The sequence below is a fragment of the Vulpes lagopus genome, chromosome 10 (genome assembly GCF_018345385.1).
Source record: "Vulpes lagopus strain Blue_001 chromosome 10, ASM1834538v1, whole genome shotgun sequence".
Classification (NCBI taxonomy): domain Eukaryota; kingdom Metazoa; phylum Chordata; class Mammalia; order Carnivora; family Canidae; genus Vulpes; species Vulpes lagopus.
In genome coordinates this window covers 49,971,541-49,988,629 of record NC_054833.1, presented here as the reverse complement: position 1 = coordinate 49,988,629, position 17,089 = coordinate 49,971,541, and the positions used below count along the sequence as shown (strand labels likewise).

The 17,089-nt window shown below is 37.6% G+C and overlaps 1 protein-coding gene across 1 annotated transcript in view; it reads left to right on the top strand.

Annotated features, from left to right (window-relative positions):
* Positions 1–13,046, top strand: part of DDX10 (DEAD-box helicase 10) — a 253,969-nt gene extending 240,923 nt beyond the window's left edge. The window contains exon 18 of the mRNA XM_041772524.1: positions 12,365–13,046. Coding sequence (XP_041628458.1) covers positions 12,365–12,542 — 178 coding nt within the window. The 3' untranslated portion in view covers positions 12,543–13,046. The remainder of the gene's footprint in view (positions 1–12,364) is intronic.
* The last annotated feature ends 4,043 nt before the right edge of the window (positions 13,047–17,089 follow it).

Sequence of the window (17,089 nt, the reverse complement as noted above, 5' to 3'; positions counted from 1 at the left end):
TTCTTAAAGATGGAGTCTTGCTCTATATTAGTTTTGTAACTGTTTTCAGTGTCAACTAAGAAATTCCTGCAACATTATTTTTTTAATAGCTGCATAGAGTTTCATTTCTAATTTTATAACTTATTTAATGAATTAATCCCTATAATTGGACATTTGGGTCTTCAACTTTCTGAAATTACAAATAATTTTGCCTTTAGTATCCTGCAACTAAATCTTTATACACATTCTTAATTATTTCTTTGGGATGAATTCCCAGAGGAAAAATTGCTAGGTAGGCATTACCTGAAAGACTTTTGAAAGGTGGCACCAAATTGCCCTCCAGAAAGTTTAGTAGTAATTTATACTCCCACCCAGGAGTTTACCTTCTAAATAGGAGTTGAATTGCATACAGGTGGGGAAAAAATCAATTTAGTCTTAGGAAGTAATAATGCCTAGGGCAAAATGACTAATAAACAATGAGAGCTGTAGGCTTTCAGAGGAAAGAGATCCAATTGAATAGGGAGTTCGGGTACCTTTCATGGAAGACAAGGAGCTGGAGAGGGCTGAACAGGAGGGAGCGCCACACTGACAGGAGAGCATAGGTGGGACACACTGGAGGGGTCTCTGATCTAAACCAGTGCAGGCTGTGTTTGAGGAGGAAGGCTGCTTGGCTTAGCAGCGGGCCCAGGGGTGCGGGTGCAGGCGTGGGCACTGGGCAGGATGGGACTCCAGATGTTCCTCCCTCTGGTTTCTCGTTAGTGTAACACAGTTACTTTGAGAGAGGAGGCAGCAGCAAGTACTTGAAAAAGTTAAAATGTTGAAACCAGGAAATCAAACCTCCTGAAAAGATCTGTTCACTTTCCAGGAGAGCTTTGGGTTTTGAGTTCAGAAAATTTAGAAAGAAATGTATATTCCATTTAAAATTCAGTTACTAATAGATTTATTAAGATGTTAAAATTGAATTCACATTTCAGTGTTAAGTCCTTTTTTCTTCTTAGTGATGAACAAATTGGTTCACATGTTTCCTTGGTATCATGACAAGCTTTTGTGTAATTACTTTCACGAACATTTCAAAGCCATTGAAGTAACATTATCCTGTTGTTGTACATTCTAATTATATATTACAACAGTATATTTTTCTTTTTGTTTTATTGTAGGATTAGTTCTTTAAATGTAAGATACTACTAATTAAATCTCTCTATTAATTGGATTACTGCAAGATAAGTAGGTCTGAATTCTTTAGCTGCTGGTTTTGTTTTTATAGTAGTAGTGCCCTGAGCCATGCTTTTACTTTTTAGGCTGTGTTTTATTAACCAGTATATTATATTTTTATAATGTTGAGCAGTAAGATGGTCCTTTTTGACACTAACTTCATAGATTTGAAAAACGTGGAGATAGTTTGACACTTTATGTCCCATAGAAATTCTGAAATAAAAATAAAATGCAGAGCTCAGGCCCAGACTCCTGGCCCTGATATATAGGCCACCATCTAATTCTCCGTTCACACTGTTAGTCCTCTTCTTCAATTCAGTAAACTTTCTTCATGAAGAAAACTCAAAAAAACATTTTTTTTTTACTGCTATTTCTCACCTGTACTGTGGTTCTTCCAGCAGACCTATTTTCAGAATGTTCCACCATCTGATTGGTAAACTATACCAATGATGTGCTACCATGGGGTAGCTAATAGAACTCTTGATTAAGAAGTACAAGCATCCTTTCTAGCAGTTGCAGAAAATAATTGAAGAACAAAGAAACTAGAACTCACTGTTACACACATTAGACTGTGAACCAATTCTGAAGAATTCCTAGGTCTTAATTAAATCCAGTAAGCTCCTGTTGAACATTAACTATATACAGGGTCAGAACCCTTCTGCCTGATTCATCAGGATGTAAATAAAATAGAGGTTTCTAATGCCATACATTTCCCCTCACCTTTATTGAGATATAATTGATATATAGCATTGTGTGACTGTAAGGTGTACACCATGTTATTTGATATATTTATATATTGCAAAATGATTTGCACCATAATATTACTCGCTTACACCTCCATGGCATTACATAATTATGTTTGTGTGCGTGTAATGAGAACATTACCATTTATTAGCAACTTCCAAGTATCTAATATAGTATTGATAATTAGAATATCCATGCTGTACATTAGATATCCAGAACTTACTTATCTTAAAACTGGAGCTTTGCACCATTTGACCAACATCTCCCCATTTCCCCTACCCCCTAGCCTCTGGTAACCACCATTCTAGTCTCTGTTGAGTTTGCCTTTTTTAGATTCTACATATAAGTTGCTGTCACACAGATTTCATCTTTCTCTGCCTGTCTTATTTCACTTAACATGATGCCCTCAAGGTCCATCCATTTGGTTGCAAATGGTAGGGTATTCTTTTTTTCTCATGGTTGAATAATATTTCATTGTGTGTATATATATACTACATTACCTGTTCATCCATCTGAACTGGACAGTTGGGTTGTGTCTATTTCCTGCCTGCTGTGAATAATGTTGCAATGAATGTGAGAATGCAGACATTTCTTCAAGATCCTGTTTTCATTTCCCTTTTTTTTTTAAAGATTTTATTTATTCATGAGAGACACACAGAGAGATAGGCAGACACGCAGAGACATAGGCAAAGATAGAAGGAGGCTCGCTGCAAGGAGCCTGATGCAGGACTCGATGCCAGGATCACGACCTGAGCCAAAGATAGATGCTCAACCACTGAGCCAACAAAATGGGTATATATACCAATAGGTCATTTGGTAGTTCTGTTTTTAATATTTTTAGGACCCTCCATGCTGGTTTCCATAGAGGCTATACTGATTGCATTCCCACTAACAGTGCACAAATATTCCCTTTCCACACCCTCACCAGCACTTGTTATCTCCTGTTTGATGACAGCCATTCTACCAGGTATGAGGTCATATCTCATTGTGGCTTTGATTTGCATTTCCCTGATAATTAGTGATAATTGAGCACTTTTTCTTGCAACCTATTGGTCATGTGTATGTCTTCTTTGGAAAAATGTCTTTCCATTTCCTCTGCCTATTTTTTAATCAGATTTTTTGTGGGGTTTCTTTTTTTGCTGTTGAGTTATTGGGTATTAACCTTTTATCATATTTATATATGGCTTGTAATATTTTCTTTTTTGTAAGTTGCCTTTTAATATTTTTGTTGTTGTTTCTTTTACTGTGTAGAAGCTTTCTAGTGTGACATCGTCTTATTTACTTTTGCATTTGTTTCGTGTGCTTTTGATGTCATATCCAAATATGTTGCCAAGACCAGTGTCATGGAGTTTTATCCCTATGATTTCTTCTAAGAGTTTTATGGTTTGGAGTCTTCTGTTTCAATCTTTTTAATCCATTTTGTGTTAATTTTTGTGGAAGGAATCCAGTTTCATTCTTCAAAATCTGGTTATCCAGTTTTCACACCCTTTTAATGAAAGAGACCATTCTTTCTTCATTGAGTATTTTCTGCTTTCTTGTCAAATATTAATTGACTATATGTGCAAGAGTTTATTTCTGGGCCCTCTATTTTGTTGGTCTGTGTGTCTTTTTCTATGTCAGTGCCATACTACTGACTTTATTTTATTACCGTAGCTTTGGTATAGTATAGTTTGAAATCAGGATGTGTGATGCCTCTGGATTTGTTCTTAGGATTGCCTTGGCTTGTTGGAATCTAGAGATTTTATACAAATTTGGGGTTATTTTTTTCTATTTTGTAAACAATGCCATTGAAATTTTCATAGAGATTTCATTGAATCTATCAATGGTTTGGTGTAAAATGGACATTTTAATAATATTATTCTCATCATAACTTATGGGATATCTTTCCATTTATTTGTTTTCTTTAATTTCTTTCATCAAAATTGTACAGTTTTTAGTGTCCCAATAATTCACTTCCTTGATTAAACTTACTCCCAAGTATGGTTTTGATTTTGTTGTACATAAGATGCTTTTTTAAAATTTCTTTTTCAGATAACTTGCTGCTAGTATAAAGAAATGGCACTGATTTTTGCATGTTGATTTTTGTATCTTGCAACTTTATCTTATTTATTAGTTCTAACAGTCTTTTGGTGAAGTCTTCAGGATTTTCTATATATAAGATCATATCTGCAAACAATAACAATTTTACTTCCTTTCTGGTTTGAATGCTCTTTTCTTTTCTTTTCTTTTCTTTCTTTTCTTTTCTGCTTGCTTTCTCTGAGACTTTCAGTATGTTTAATAGGAATAATGAGAGTGGGTATCCTTGAATTGTTCCTGATCTTACAGGAAAAGCTTTCAACCTGTAACTATTGAGTATAATGTTACTTGTGGCTTGTCATAAAAGATTTTTATTATGCTAAGGTACATTCCCTCTTTACCTAATTTGTTGAGAGTTTTTATCAAGATAGGCTGTTGAATTTTGTCAAATACTTTTCTGCATCTATTGAGCTGACTATATGATTTTTACTTTTCATTTTATTAATTTGGTATATCACCTTTATTGATTCAGATATGTTGAACCATCCTTGCATTCCAAAGATGAACCCCAACTTAATTGTCATGTGTGATCCTTTTAATATCCTGTTGTTATTTGGTTTGCTTATATCTTGTTATCTTGCAAATATCTTGTATTTTTACATCTGTATTCATCAGGAATATTGACCTATAGTTTTGTTTTCTTATTAGTATTTTTATCTGGCTTTCGCATTAGTTTAGTACCGTCCTTGTAAAATATGTTTGTAAATATGTTTGTTTCAGTGTTTTAGAAGAGTTTGGGAAGGTTTTGCATTAATTATTTTTTAAATGTTTACTAGAATTCACCAGGGAAACCCTCTGGTTCTGGACTTTGTAGGGAGGATTTTGATTACTGATTCAATCTCCTTATTCATTATTGATCTGTTCAAACTTGTTATTTTTTCATGATTTAGTATTGTTTGGTTGCTGTTTCTAGGAATTCATTCATTTCTTCTAGGTTATCCAAATGGTTGGTGTATAATTAATCCATGGTGATCTCATGATCTTTTATATTTTTATGATATCAGTTGTTATGTCTCCTTTCTCATCTCTGACCTTTAGTCTGAATTCTTTTTTCTTGAGTTAATCTAGCTAAATGTTTTCAACTTTATCTTAAAAAATTAAAAAAAAAAACCAACAACTTAGTTCTTAGTTTCATTAATTTTTTTTTGTTTTTCCAGTCTCTTATTTATTTCTTTTCTGACCTTTGTATTTCATTGCTTCTGCTAACTTTGGACTTCATTTGTTCTTTTTTTAGTTCCTTGACGTATGAAGTTAGGTTGTTTATTTAAGATCTTTCTTGTTTCTTAATGTAGACTTTTAACACTATAAACTTTCTGCTTTGAAATGCTTTTGCTGCATCTCACATGTTTGGGTATTTTGTGTTTCCATTCTCAGAGATTTAAAAATGTTTTTTAAATTTCTTCTTTGACCCAATGGTTGTTTGACTGTGTTATTTAATGCTTATGTATTTGTGAATTTTTCAGTTTTCTTCTTGTAATTAATTTCCAATTTGATAACAATTTCAATATGATTTTCATCTTCTTAAAATTTGCTAAGAGTTATTTTGTGACCTATCATGATCTATCTAGCAGATTGTTCCATGTGTGTTTGAGAAGAACATGTATTCCTTTGCTATTGGGTGGAACGTCCAGTATATGACTGTTAGGTCCTTTTGGCCTAAAGTATAATTCAGTCTTAATATTTCCTTTATTAATTTTTTTGTCTGGATAATCTAGCCATTGTTGAAAGTGGGTTACTGAAGTTCTCTTTTCTTGTATTGTTGTCTTTTTCTCCCTTCAGATTTGTTAGTATTTGCGAAATATATTGTAGTATTTCAATGTTGGTTGTATATATATTTATGATTGTTATATTCTCTTAATGTATTGACTTCTTTGTCATCATGTAATGATCATTTTCATCTTTTGTTACTGTTTTTGGCTTATGGTATATTTTGTCTAAGCAGCTACCCCTGCCCTCTTTTGGTTTCTACTTGTGTGGCATATCTTTTTCCAGCCCTTCATTTTGGAATTATATGTCCTTAAAGATGAAGGTGAGGTTCTTGTAGGCAGTAGAGTTGAGTCTTATGCATCCAACCACTCTTAAGCCTTTTGATTGGAAAATTTAATTCATTTTAATTTAGAATAATTATTGAGAGTTAAGGACTTAGTAATGTTATCCAACTCTTTTTGGGCTCTTTTGTTCCCTTGTTTTTTTCTTCCTCTCTTGGCTGCCTTTCTTTTTGGTTGATTTCCTTTTAGAGACATGCTCTGATTCCCTTATCTTTATCTTTTGTAGATATACTGTAGGTTTTTACTTTGTGGTTACCATGAAGCTTACATAAAACATCTAGATATAAGTCTATTTTATGCTAGTAATGGCTTACTTCAATTGCATACATAAACTCTGTCCTTTTATTCCTCTCTTAAGTTTTTGGTGTCACAGTTACAATATTGTGTATTCATTAACCAGTATTGTAGCTATAGATATTTTTAATAATTCTGGCCTTTAACCTTTATAGTGGAATTATGTGTGAACATGTCACTATATTACAGAACTAGCTTTTTTAAAATACTAGCATATTTTATGTTTAAAAAAAAAAACTTTGAGAGAGAAAGTGAGGATGAGCAGGGGGAGTGACAGAGGCAAGAGAAGCAGACTCCCCACTGAGCAGGGAATCCGATCTGGGGCTCAATCCTAGGCCCCTGGGATCATGACCTGAGTCAAAGGCAGGTGTTTAATCAACTGAACCACCCAGACACCCTTATACTAGCATATTTTTAAATTTAACTATATACTTACCTTTACCAGTATATTGGATAGTTTCATAGGTTTTCATGTAGTCTGCATCCTTTCATTTCAACTTGAATTCCTTCAGCTTTTTTTTTTTAAAGATAGTCTGTCTCTCCTTCATTTCTGAAGGACAGCTTTGTTGAATAGAGTATTCTTGGTTGGAGTTTTTTTCTTTCATATTACCCATCCTCCCTAAGCCTGTAAAGTCTCTGCTGAGAAATCTGCTGATAGCCTTATAGGAATTCCCTTGTCAGTTACAAGCTTCTTTTCTCTTGCTGCTTTTAAGATTATCTTTGTCTTTGAATTTTGACAGTTTTCTTATAATATATCTGAGAGCAGATTTCTTTCAATTGAATTTGTCTGTCAGCCTGAGGTCAGCTAGGAATTGTAAGGCTTTCTCAGACCTTCTGTGGATCACTTGCTCCACACTTCTTGCTCCCTCTTGTGCCAGAATTTTTAAGCTTGTATGTCTTCTGTTCATCCTGAAACATATGAAGCCCAATGTTTGTAGCCCCCTTTCTGCTTTCCCAAGAATGGCACTCATGCTGAATGGTCTTTCCCTCACCTGCAGATTTGAGTCATGCTTAGTAGCTGTCTGCCAAAGTTTACTCTCACCACCACTGTCAGGAGCATGCACAGGAAGTTGGACACAGATATAGGGGGATGTGGGTGAGGACACAGTGCTGGAGGATGCCTCTGGGCCCATTGGAGGGATCTGTGTGCAAGGCATCTCCTCTGGTTCATGGATAGAAATCCATGACACAGTGAGTAGGATTCATATTCTTTTATTCTGAGAGTCCTGTCTGCCACTCTCCCAGCTTTGTCCTGCCTCCTGACCTTTAGCTGTGCAATTAATGATTTAGTACTTTGATTGCAGTGAGAGAGAAATGGGCCTTTTGGGCAGCATTCCACAATTTGGGGAGCTGGGCACTCCACTTGCTCTCACTTTCCACCATGGGAAAAATCATGGCCAAGATCTCTCAGGCCTCAGTTTTGCCATCTAGAGGGAAGAGTGATATGCATGAAGCCAAACTGTCCCTCTTACCTTCTCCAGTGTGTTCAAACTCATACTCCACCCACCCCACCCCACCCCCACAGTGGTGTGCTGAATTTCTCCACTGGAAAACTGGACTTCCACAAAGGTTCCCTCATCTGTGGGTAATTGTTTGAGGTGGTGTTCTCCCACTGCAGAGAAGGGCTGGAGCTAGTTCACAGCTGGGACTGTAGTCTTTATGCCTATTACCCGAAGTATGATTGGGTGAGACTCCTCTCAGGTCTCTTGACATCTAGTACTGGATGCCACAGGTCCCACAAAAGCATTTTGTCTGTGGATAGATACCACATGTTGGGAAGTGACACAAACCAGGGATGCCTTCTTTAGCCATCTTGCTGACCTCACTCTGTAGTACTTCACCATTTGGAAGAGGCCTTTTCTGAAGAGACTGCATTGTGACTGTATTTTGCTTTCTTGCTTACCTTATATTTTCTAGATTCATTACATTATTCCCCTTTGGGGTGAATTACCTATAGAATATCTGTATTATTGTTTAATAATTAATTTGTTACACAAATTACTACTTACTTGCTATGGAAAGTAGGACAGAACACCTTTCTAGAATTTGAACTGGTCTACAAAGCAGCAAAGCTGCTAATTATGAAAATATTTGGGTTACATAAATTTCCCATCTTCCTTTTATTATCTGAACCAGCTATTTCCTGCAGGGAATATGATGTTCAAGAGCACATTAACAAAGGATCCATTAGTAAAGCCCACTAATTAGGCTGTTTCTGATGAGCTGCTCTGAGGTGCACTAGAAGTACAGGCAGGGCACAAATTTGTATTACCCTGTACCAAATAAATCGTGGTACTCTAGCCCAGTGGAACTGACACAGGACTGGCAATACTCAAGCAGATTGAGACTCAGTACTTTTTTTTAAAGGCCCCTTTTCACTAAGAATTACTGTCTTTGCTAACTGAATTCCCATCGTGGGGAACTCTCTCATGGTCATCTCTCTAAGCATCCTTTCAAAATGGAATTGTCTGTAGCTTTAAGTAACCTCATAATGCTATCTAGTTTGTCTTCCCTCCAGTGGTGAGAGAGAATGGCTGCTGAGTCAGAGCATTGGGCATTTCTGGGAGGTGAAATGGGAAATTATTTACAGCTGTGCTTCAAGCTAGTCATAAGTAGATATGCTAAGCGCATTTTAAGCACATTCTTGTATCTAGGCACACTTTCTTAAGTAATATACTCCATTGGAACTTGAGCAATTTGTTCTTTTTTGGAATACATCATATGTTTGGAGTATATTTCTGTGACTTTTTTTGCTTATTTTAACATCAATGTAAGAATTTATTTGAAAGGAAGTAGTTTATAGGCAGAAGGGAAGTTAACATGTATTATTAGAATGTTCTCACCTTTCTATAATTTCATGTAAATCCATATACCAGTTCTGCTAAGTAAATTATATAATCTTCATCTTTACAGATAAAGAGACTAAGGCTTAGAAATGGTAATTGAATGGCTAAGATTTGACCATTAGTGCCAAATCAGTGCTCTTTCCACAGTTAAAGAAATATTGACTGAAGCAAGTCAACTCATTGCTTTCAATAGCCTGGCTTTGGAGCCGAATTTAGTCTTTCAAATCTGGGTTTGAATCCCATGTTTATAATCTAGATACAGTCGTTTAATCATTGTAGAATGAAGGTAATGCTCCCATACCAAGGATTTTCATAAAAATAAATTATGTAATCTGTGTAAAGCATGCAGCACAGTGCCAGACCATTAGTAAGCCCTTAATGAAGGGTTGCTACTATGAAGACTACTAGATGGGCTTTTTATTTTGCTTTAATCTTGGATACAGTAATTGGGTCATTTTTGAACATGATGATGATATCTCAAAATACTTTGAGAATGTTTTGCCTTTTCTTCTATTTTTAATGTATCAAGTGATTTCTTCTACCTTCAGAAACTAGCTTCATTTTTATGGTCTGTGCCTCAAGTGTATACAAAATATTGCAATAATATTTGGGCTTTTTAAAATTAAAATATAATTGACACCTAATCTTACATTAGTTTCAGGAGTACAACATAGTGATTCTACAACTCTATACCTTATGCTATGCTTACCACAAGTGTAGACACCATCAGTCACTGTATAGCGCTATTACAATACTATTGATTATATTCCCTGTGTGCTGCTTTTCATCTCCATGATTTATTCATTCCATTACTGGAAGTATGTACCTCCTATTCCCTTCACCCATTTCACCTGTCCCTGCCACTTTCCTTCTGGCAACAACCAGTTCTCTATGTTTATGGTATGTTTCTCTCTTTCTGCTTTTTGATTGTTTTTCAGATTCCACATATAAGTGAAATCATGATATTTATCTTTCTCATTCTGACTTATTTCACTTATAATACTCTCTAGATCTGTCCATGTTGTCACAAATGGCAATAGCTCATTCTTTTTTATGGCTGAGTAATATTCAGATGTATATATGCTACATCTTCTTTATCCATTCATCTGTTGGGGGACACTTTGATTGCTTCAATATTTCGGTTATTATGAATAATGCTGTGGTGAACATAGAGGTGCATACATCTTTTTGAATTAGTGTTTTCATTTTCTTTGAGTAGATACCCAGTAGTAGAATTACTGGATCACATGATATTTCTATTTTTAATTTTTTGAGGAACCTCCATCTTTTCCACAGTGGCTGAACCAGTTTGTATTCCTACGAACAGTGTACAGTGGTCTCTTTTTCTTCACATCCTTGCTGACACTTGTTATTTTTTATCTTTTTTAATATTAGCCATTTTGATACTTAATTGGATTGTTTGGCTTTTTGGTGTTGAGTTGTTAAGTTCTTTATATATTTTGGATTTTAGCGGTTAATAGGGTTGCCTTGTTTCGTTGATAGTTTCCTTCACTGCAAAAGCTTTTTAGTTTGATGTAGTCCCAGTAGTTTAGTTTTGCTTTTGTTTCCCTTGCCTGAGGAAGGAACATATTTAGAAAAATGTTGCCAAGGCCAATGTCCAAGAGGTCACTGCCTGTATTTTCTTTAAGGAATTTTATTGTTCAGGTCTCACATTTAGGTCTTTAGTCCATTTTGACTTTATTTTTGTGCATGGTGTAAGAAAGTGGTCCAGTTTCCTCTTTTTTCATATAGCTGTCCAGTTTTCATAGCACCATTGATTGAAGAGACTCTCTTACCCATTGTATATTCCTGTAACCTTTGTCGTGGATTAATTAATCATGTAAGCTTGGTTTATTTTGGGACTCTCTATCCTGCTACATTGATCTATGTGTCTGTTTTTGTGCTGGTATCATACTCTTTTGAGTACTATAGCTTTGTAGTTTATTTTGAATTTGGAATTGTGATACCTCCAGCTTTGTTCTTTTTTTTTTTTTTTTTTTTTTTCAAGATTCCTTTGGCCATTTGGTTCCTTTTGTGGTTCTGTACAAATTTTAGGATTATTTGTTCCAGTTTTGTGAAAACTGCCATTGCAGTTTTGATAGAGATTGCATTGAATCTGTAGATTGCTTTGGATAATAGGACATTTTAATGATACTAACTTTTCCAGTCAATGAACATAGTGTATCTTTCCATTTATTTGTGTTGTCTTCAAATTTCTTTCCTCAATGTTTTATAGTTTCCAGAATACACGTCTCTTACCTTGGTTAAATTTATTCCTAAGTATTGGATTTTTGTGTGCAATAGTAAATAGGATTGTTTTCTGAATTGCTCTTTCTGTTACTCTGATATTAGTGTTTAGAAATGCAGTGGATTTCTGTACTGATTATGTGTTCTACAACTTTACTGAATTCATTTATTTCTAATAGTTTTTGGTTGAGTATAGGGTGTTCTGTATATAATACACATCATGTGAAAATAGACAATTTTACTTCTTTTTCCAATCTGGATGCCTTTTATTTCTTTTTCTTGTCTGATTGCAGCAGCTAGTACTTCCATTACTATTTTAATAAGAGTAATAAGAGTAGAATACTGCAATAATGTTTGTTTTTCCAAGGCTATGGGTCTTAGAGATTTTAAATGGGGGAAGTTTATTTGATATCTTAAATAATTCAACATATGAGGTTCTATTTTATTCATGATCTATATAACACAAGTTAATAACAACAGGTATTAGTGTCTGGTATTCTGATATCTGGTAGCCTACAAACTCCTACCTAAAGGATGACCTAACTTTAAACAGAGGTGGTTTGTTGTAGCAGGACAGGCACAGAGAGGAGCCTGTCTGGAGCCAGAGTATAGGCCATCAGTGTCCCCAGATTGTGGATAATGTATCCATAGTTCCCTAGAACTGTGAGGACTGGATGAGACTATGTGTACAAAGTATGCCATACAGTGCCTGATGCATAGTAGGCCCTCTCCCTCTACCCGTTGGTGGGAAGGTACTTAGGACACAGTTATCCCAATGCTGTTACAGTTTCTTCTGCTCTTGAATAAATAGTATTTTGCCGACTATCTGTTTTTGGTAATTTTTTCCTATTTTAAGTGTTTGGTTTTGTAATGGATTTAGTTATTTATCAAGTAAATCATTGGATTTGTTCCCACCAGTGATACCAAGAAGAAGCAGGGAATGAGGAAAAGAAACAACAGCGGAGTGGAAGATGTGGGATCCACAGGTCGTAGCAGGAAGAAGGCCAAGTGGGAGACCTTGGAGCCTTTGGATACAGGCCTGTCTTTGGCAGAGGATGAAGAGCTGGTGTTACATCTGCTCAAAAGTCAGAGCTAGATACTCCGTGCTCTTCTCCTTGAAACCTCTGGTCATGATTACATGGACAAGAAGTTGAAAAAAAACAAGTGGCTTTGGAACTAAGTGATGAGTCCCGTGCCCAAAGGACCTCTCCTCTGGACCGAAGCGATTCTGTCTCTAAGCCCCTTTTCTCAGGTTGTACTTGTACTTCCTAGAGCAAACTCAGAGTGAGGGCAGATTATAAAATTTCCTGATCCCATTTTCCAGCTATGTGCTCTGTTACGTTTTATCTAGGGGTTCCTACATCTTGTCATTGGAAATGGCTTCCTATGTTTTATTGGCAACTTCTGGAGACTTTGTTTCATTGTTAGAAATTCCAGTCTTGCTTACCATACAGAAATTTCTGTGTACTGTAAAACAAAATTGCTCACAATTTTGATGTATTTAATATCTCTAAAGAGACAGAGTATGGTGGACCAGCCCTGAGAAAAGAGTATTTTTGAATAATGACAATCATTAATAAACCTATTTCCTATAAAATAATAATGTTTTCATGTGTCCAGTAATATGAGAGCATTCTCAGGGGAGGGTTCTTGAGAGTAAAATGCTTGGCCAATTCCTGACAGTGAATTTTTCATATTCTTAAATTAGCCTTCCTAAAGATACCGTTTAACTTATACTTGCAGATTTCATAGCCATTTTTGAAAACTGTAGAAGTTGTGAATCTGAAGACAGGGATCCCAGACCAGCCCCTTTGTGAGCACCCAGAAGGCCATAGGTCTTCCATAAGGACCTTGTCCAGCTCGCACCACAGAGCCCCACCCAGAGTCAGCTCTTGGTAACAACAGTAGAAAGAATGACACAGAGCCTGTTTCTGGTTACAGATAACAGATTCTTTGTGGGAAGAGAAATCTGGGCCTTTCCATGCTGGCTTTACCATAGATTTATCATCCTCTCCCTGTTCTCTCTCTTGGCTACTTCCCACTGCATGAACAAACAGAGATAATTTTTGATAACTGGTGCAAGTCACTCATGAATCCCAGGAAGGGAATATCCCACCTCGATATCCCACTAACACTTCCAACTCTGCCAGAGTCAATATTATTTCTGAAATGTTTCTCCTACTTGTGTAACTGGTATCCCTCATGGGTGACACCAAGGGACTCAACAATTCTCAGCCTCTACCCTGACCACTTTTCACTTTACTGGTTCTGTTGATTCCTCTTCACATGAGTCTTCTATCCATGGTTTGTGCCTTCATCTTCCCAGCGTCTGTCTTCAGTCAGAATTCACATTCTCCTCACGACCTGCTCCCATCATGCCAGTGACCTCCCAGCTCTGTATGATGCCTCCAGCTTGCCATTTCTCCGCCAAGCCTTCTACACTGGCCAGAGTTCTCTGCATAGCACGTTCTCCTAGCTCTTTCTTACTTCTACTATGGTGCTTACCATGCAGTGTTCCAGACACTGTTTATCAGCCTGTCACCCCTGTTATGTGACAGGTTTCTAGACCATGTTTATGCATCCTGTGTGCCCTCCCCACCAGAGCCAGATAAAGCACCTGCCTCATAGTGGGTTCTTGGTAAATACTTACAGAATTAATGAGTGAACAATAGTGGTTTGAGACAGTTTTTTAAGCAGTATGTTGTCATACATTGCATTGTCACCTCTGGTAGGAAGGATATAGAGTGATGGAAATGAGAACTGGGTAAAATGGCTATTATGGGGAAGAATGACCATAATGGGGAAAAGAGATGGGGAAGGAATGTAGGGTGTATGACAACCTGAGAAGATTTTGAAATTAAATGTTCTGGTACAGGATCCCTTGGCCTTGACTATTTCCAAAGGACAAAAGGATGTGAGAGTATGAAACTGAGAGTTTACCATTGAATTCGCTCTCTGCAGTTTCGGATTTTGTTTGTTGTAACCCAAATGAGGAATTAGGGCTGTTTTATTACTCCATATTTGTAAACAGGGAATAAATACATTGTCAGGTATTTAGTTCATAGACTAATTTGAGTTGTTTCTGTCCTTGGAACTGAATGAATGTAGGGGATTTTAATTCACTGGTTTTGAAAACTAAAATATCAGAACAGCATTGATAGAAAACATGCATGGTAGATTTTATTTGGTGTTATTGGACGGTATTATTTTTCACCAGATATTCCCTGCACTCCCCCCCCCCTTCCTCCCTTTGGAAAGTGTTATTTTTTCCCTCTCTCCTGGTAGTCTTGGCCATGTGACTCATTTCAGCCTGTGGAATGTGGTGGAAGTGGCTGTGTGCCAGTTATGAGCATAGTTTTTAAGGTACATTGATACTGCCATCAGCCCTGTACCTTGAGACCAGCATGGCCCAGAGAGAGGATACAGCTTCATTGTGGGTGCAAAGTGATCACAGGACATGTCAAACAGACCTGTAGCCACCACGTTCCCTCTAAGTCTTGGGGAGCAAGAAATCCACTGAGACTTGGGGGTGGGTTTCCACAGAAAAAAGATGAGCGAACCAATGAGCAATAACATCCATCCATTCAATAAATGTTAATAAATTCAACTACCATATGCCAGGCTCTGTACTTGTGAGAAATACAAACAGTTCCCTTCCCTGCTACCATATAGTAGGGGAAAGAAAGAAGCAAATTCATAATTTTTGTGCATTATGATAAGAGGTGGAAAAAGGAAGACTTTCTGGGTGAGAGCAATGTTGCTGGAGTGCAGAAACAGGGGAAGACATAGGTGGTGAATGTCCTAGGACCCAGAGATTAATTCTTGCATGGTGCTTAACCGAGGCCAAGAGGTCATTCGTCAGATCCAGTCGTGTAAGATGATCCCGAAAATTGCAAGTCTCATAGCAGATACACCCAGCAGCAGAATCCTTTGGAGGACTGCCATCTCATAAGCTTAACATGGCATTTTAGATTTGTTTGGAGCTATAAAAAAATGGGTAAGTTTAATTAAATGTAATTAATTTTGTTATACAACATTTGAAATGCCCTGAACATGAAGAGTCATCTCCATGCCTGTCAAAGCCTGCCAGAGGATGCAGATGTACCTGGGAGGTGTGGGGAGGAAACTGGGATAGGAGGTGGCTGATGTAGGTAGAGGGGGATAGATCCTGCAACCAGTATTTGGAAATCTTGTTTCATATCTTTTAAGACCATTTTAACCAGAAGTGTGATCACGGTGTGATTTTCTTCCCCAGCCCCTGCTGATCAGACAGCCCAGACCGGACATGCTTTATATGATAATACCCTGTGCCTGCTGAATCAGGAGTTGGCAGCCAACCCAAAGGCTAGCTGTGAGCCTGTGAGCAAGACTGGTTCAAAAAGCTCTGTCCAAACAAGGACAAATTGGGCAAATAAAATAATGTTCTTACTCCCAGAAACTGAAATTTAGGTAGTCAAGAGAATAAGGTTAGGAGAGAGACCAGGAACCATGATAGGTAGAGAGCAAGCTCAGATTAGGAATCAGGCACAGCTATGAATGAACAAGAACTCTGGCCAAAATATAAAGGCAAGTGATGAGGGACCCAGTTGGTCATAGAACATGAGGCAAATCCATGGAAAGTAGAGAATCTGGGCCAGAGCTGTGAAGACCTGCAGTCCCCACTTGCTGAGCTCTCTCAGATCCACATGGACCCTCTAAAACTTGTCTCTGTGAGGCTTTACTTTCTCCTCCATCCTGTTAGATTCCTGTGTCTCCCTCACTTCCTGAGGTGTAAGTCTCCATTGCCTCAACTAGTCAGAGTGAGTCTGGGGCTTCTGTATCCACAAGAGCTTCGGTAAACTCAAAATACCCTAATGCCATGCTGCTTAGACTTTAATGTGCATGGGAGTCATAAGGGGATCTTTTCAAAGTACTAACCTGAGTCAGCAGGTCTGAGATGGGGCCCAAGAGTCTGCATTTCTTACAGGCTCCAGGTGATGGTCTGCTCTTGGCCCTTGGTCACATTTGAGGAGCAAGATACTAATGGAATTCAGAGAGTTATTAAAATCATTATTCACAGGGTTCTGTCAGAGTTCCCAGCAGGAAACAGATGTTGTACACAAATTAGCATGATTCTAAGGGGATTTAATAAAATGATTATTTACGCAGGCCAGTACAGGTGTAAGGAAGTCATAAAGGATGGTCTACCTGAAGCTAGTCATAGAGATGTTCCCACTCCTCACCCTGAAGGAGTGAGGGGAGAGGAGGGAAGGAGAGACAGCTGGGTTTTGGCCTTCATTTGCAGCCCACCGGAGTTGACCATAGGGAATAAATAAGTCCTGGCACCTTGCTGTTGCCTCTCTAGCCCAAGAAGCAAGCTGCCTATAGAGGTAAACCTGTGTAGTCACCCAGGACACCTAGCAAAGTGGAGAAGTAAGGGGACCCACCAAAGAAATTGGCACAGAGATAGAGGGGGTAAATAGGTGGAATCTTTCTGTGGGACAAGAGGAAACTTTGTCCCTTCAGCACTTACTGGGGAGTGAGCACTGCTCCAAGGACGAGGCACACACCAAGGATGGACTGCAAGTACTGCAAGTGCACCAGCCTGTAACACGCTGTCAGGTAGGGAATACATGTTGTGGAGAAAGGTAGCACAGAGTAAGG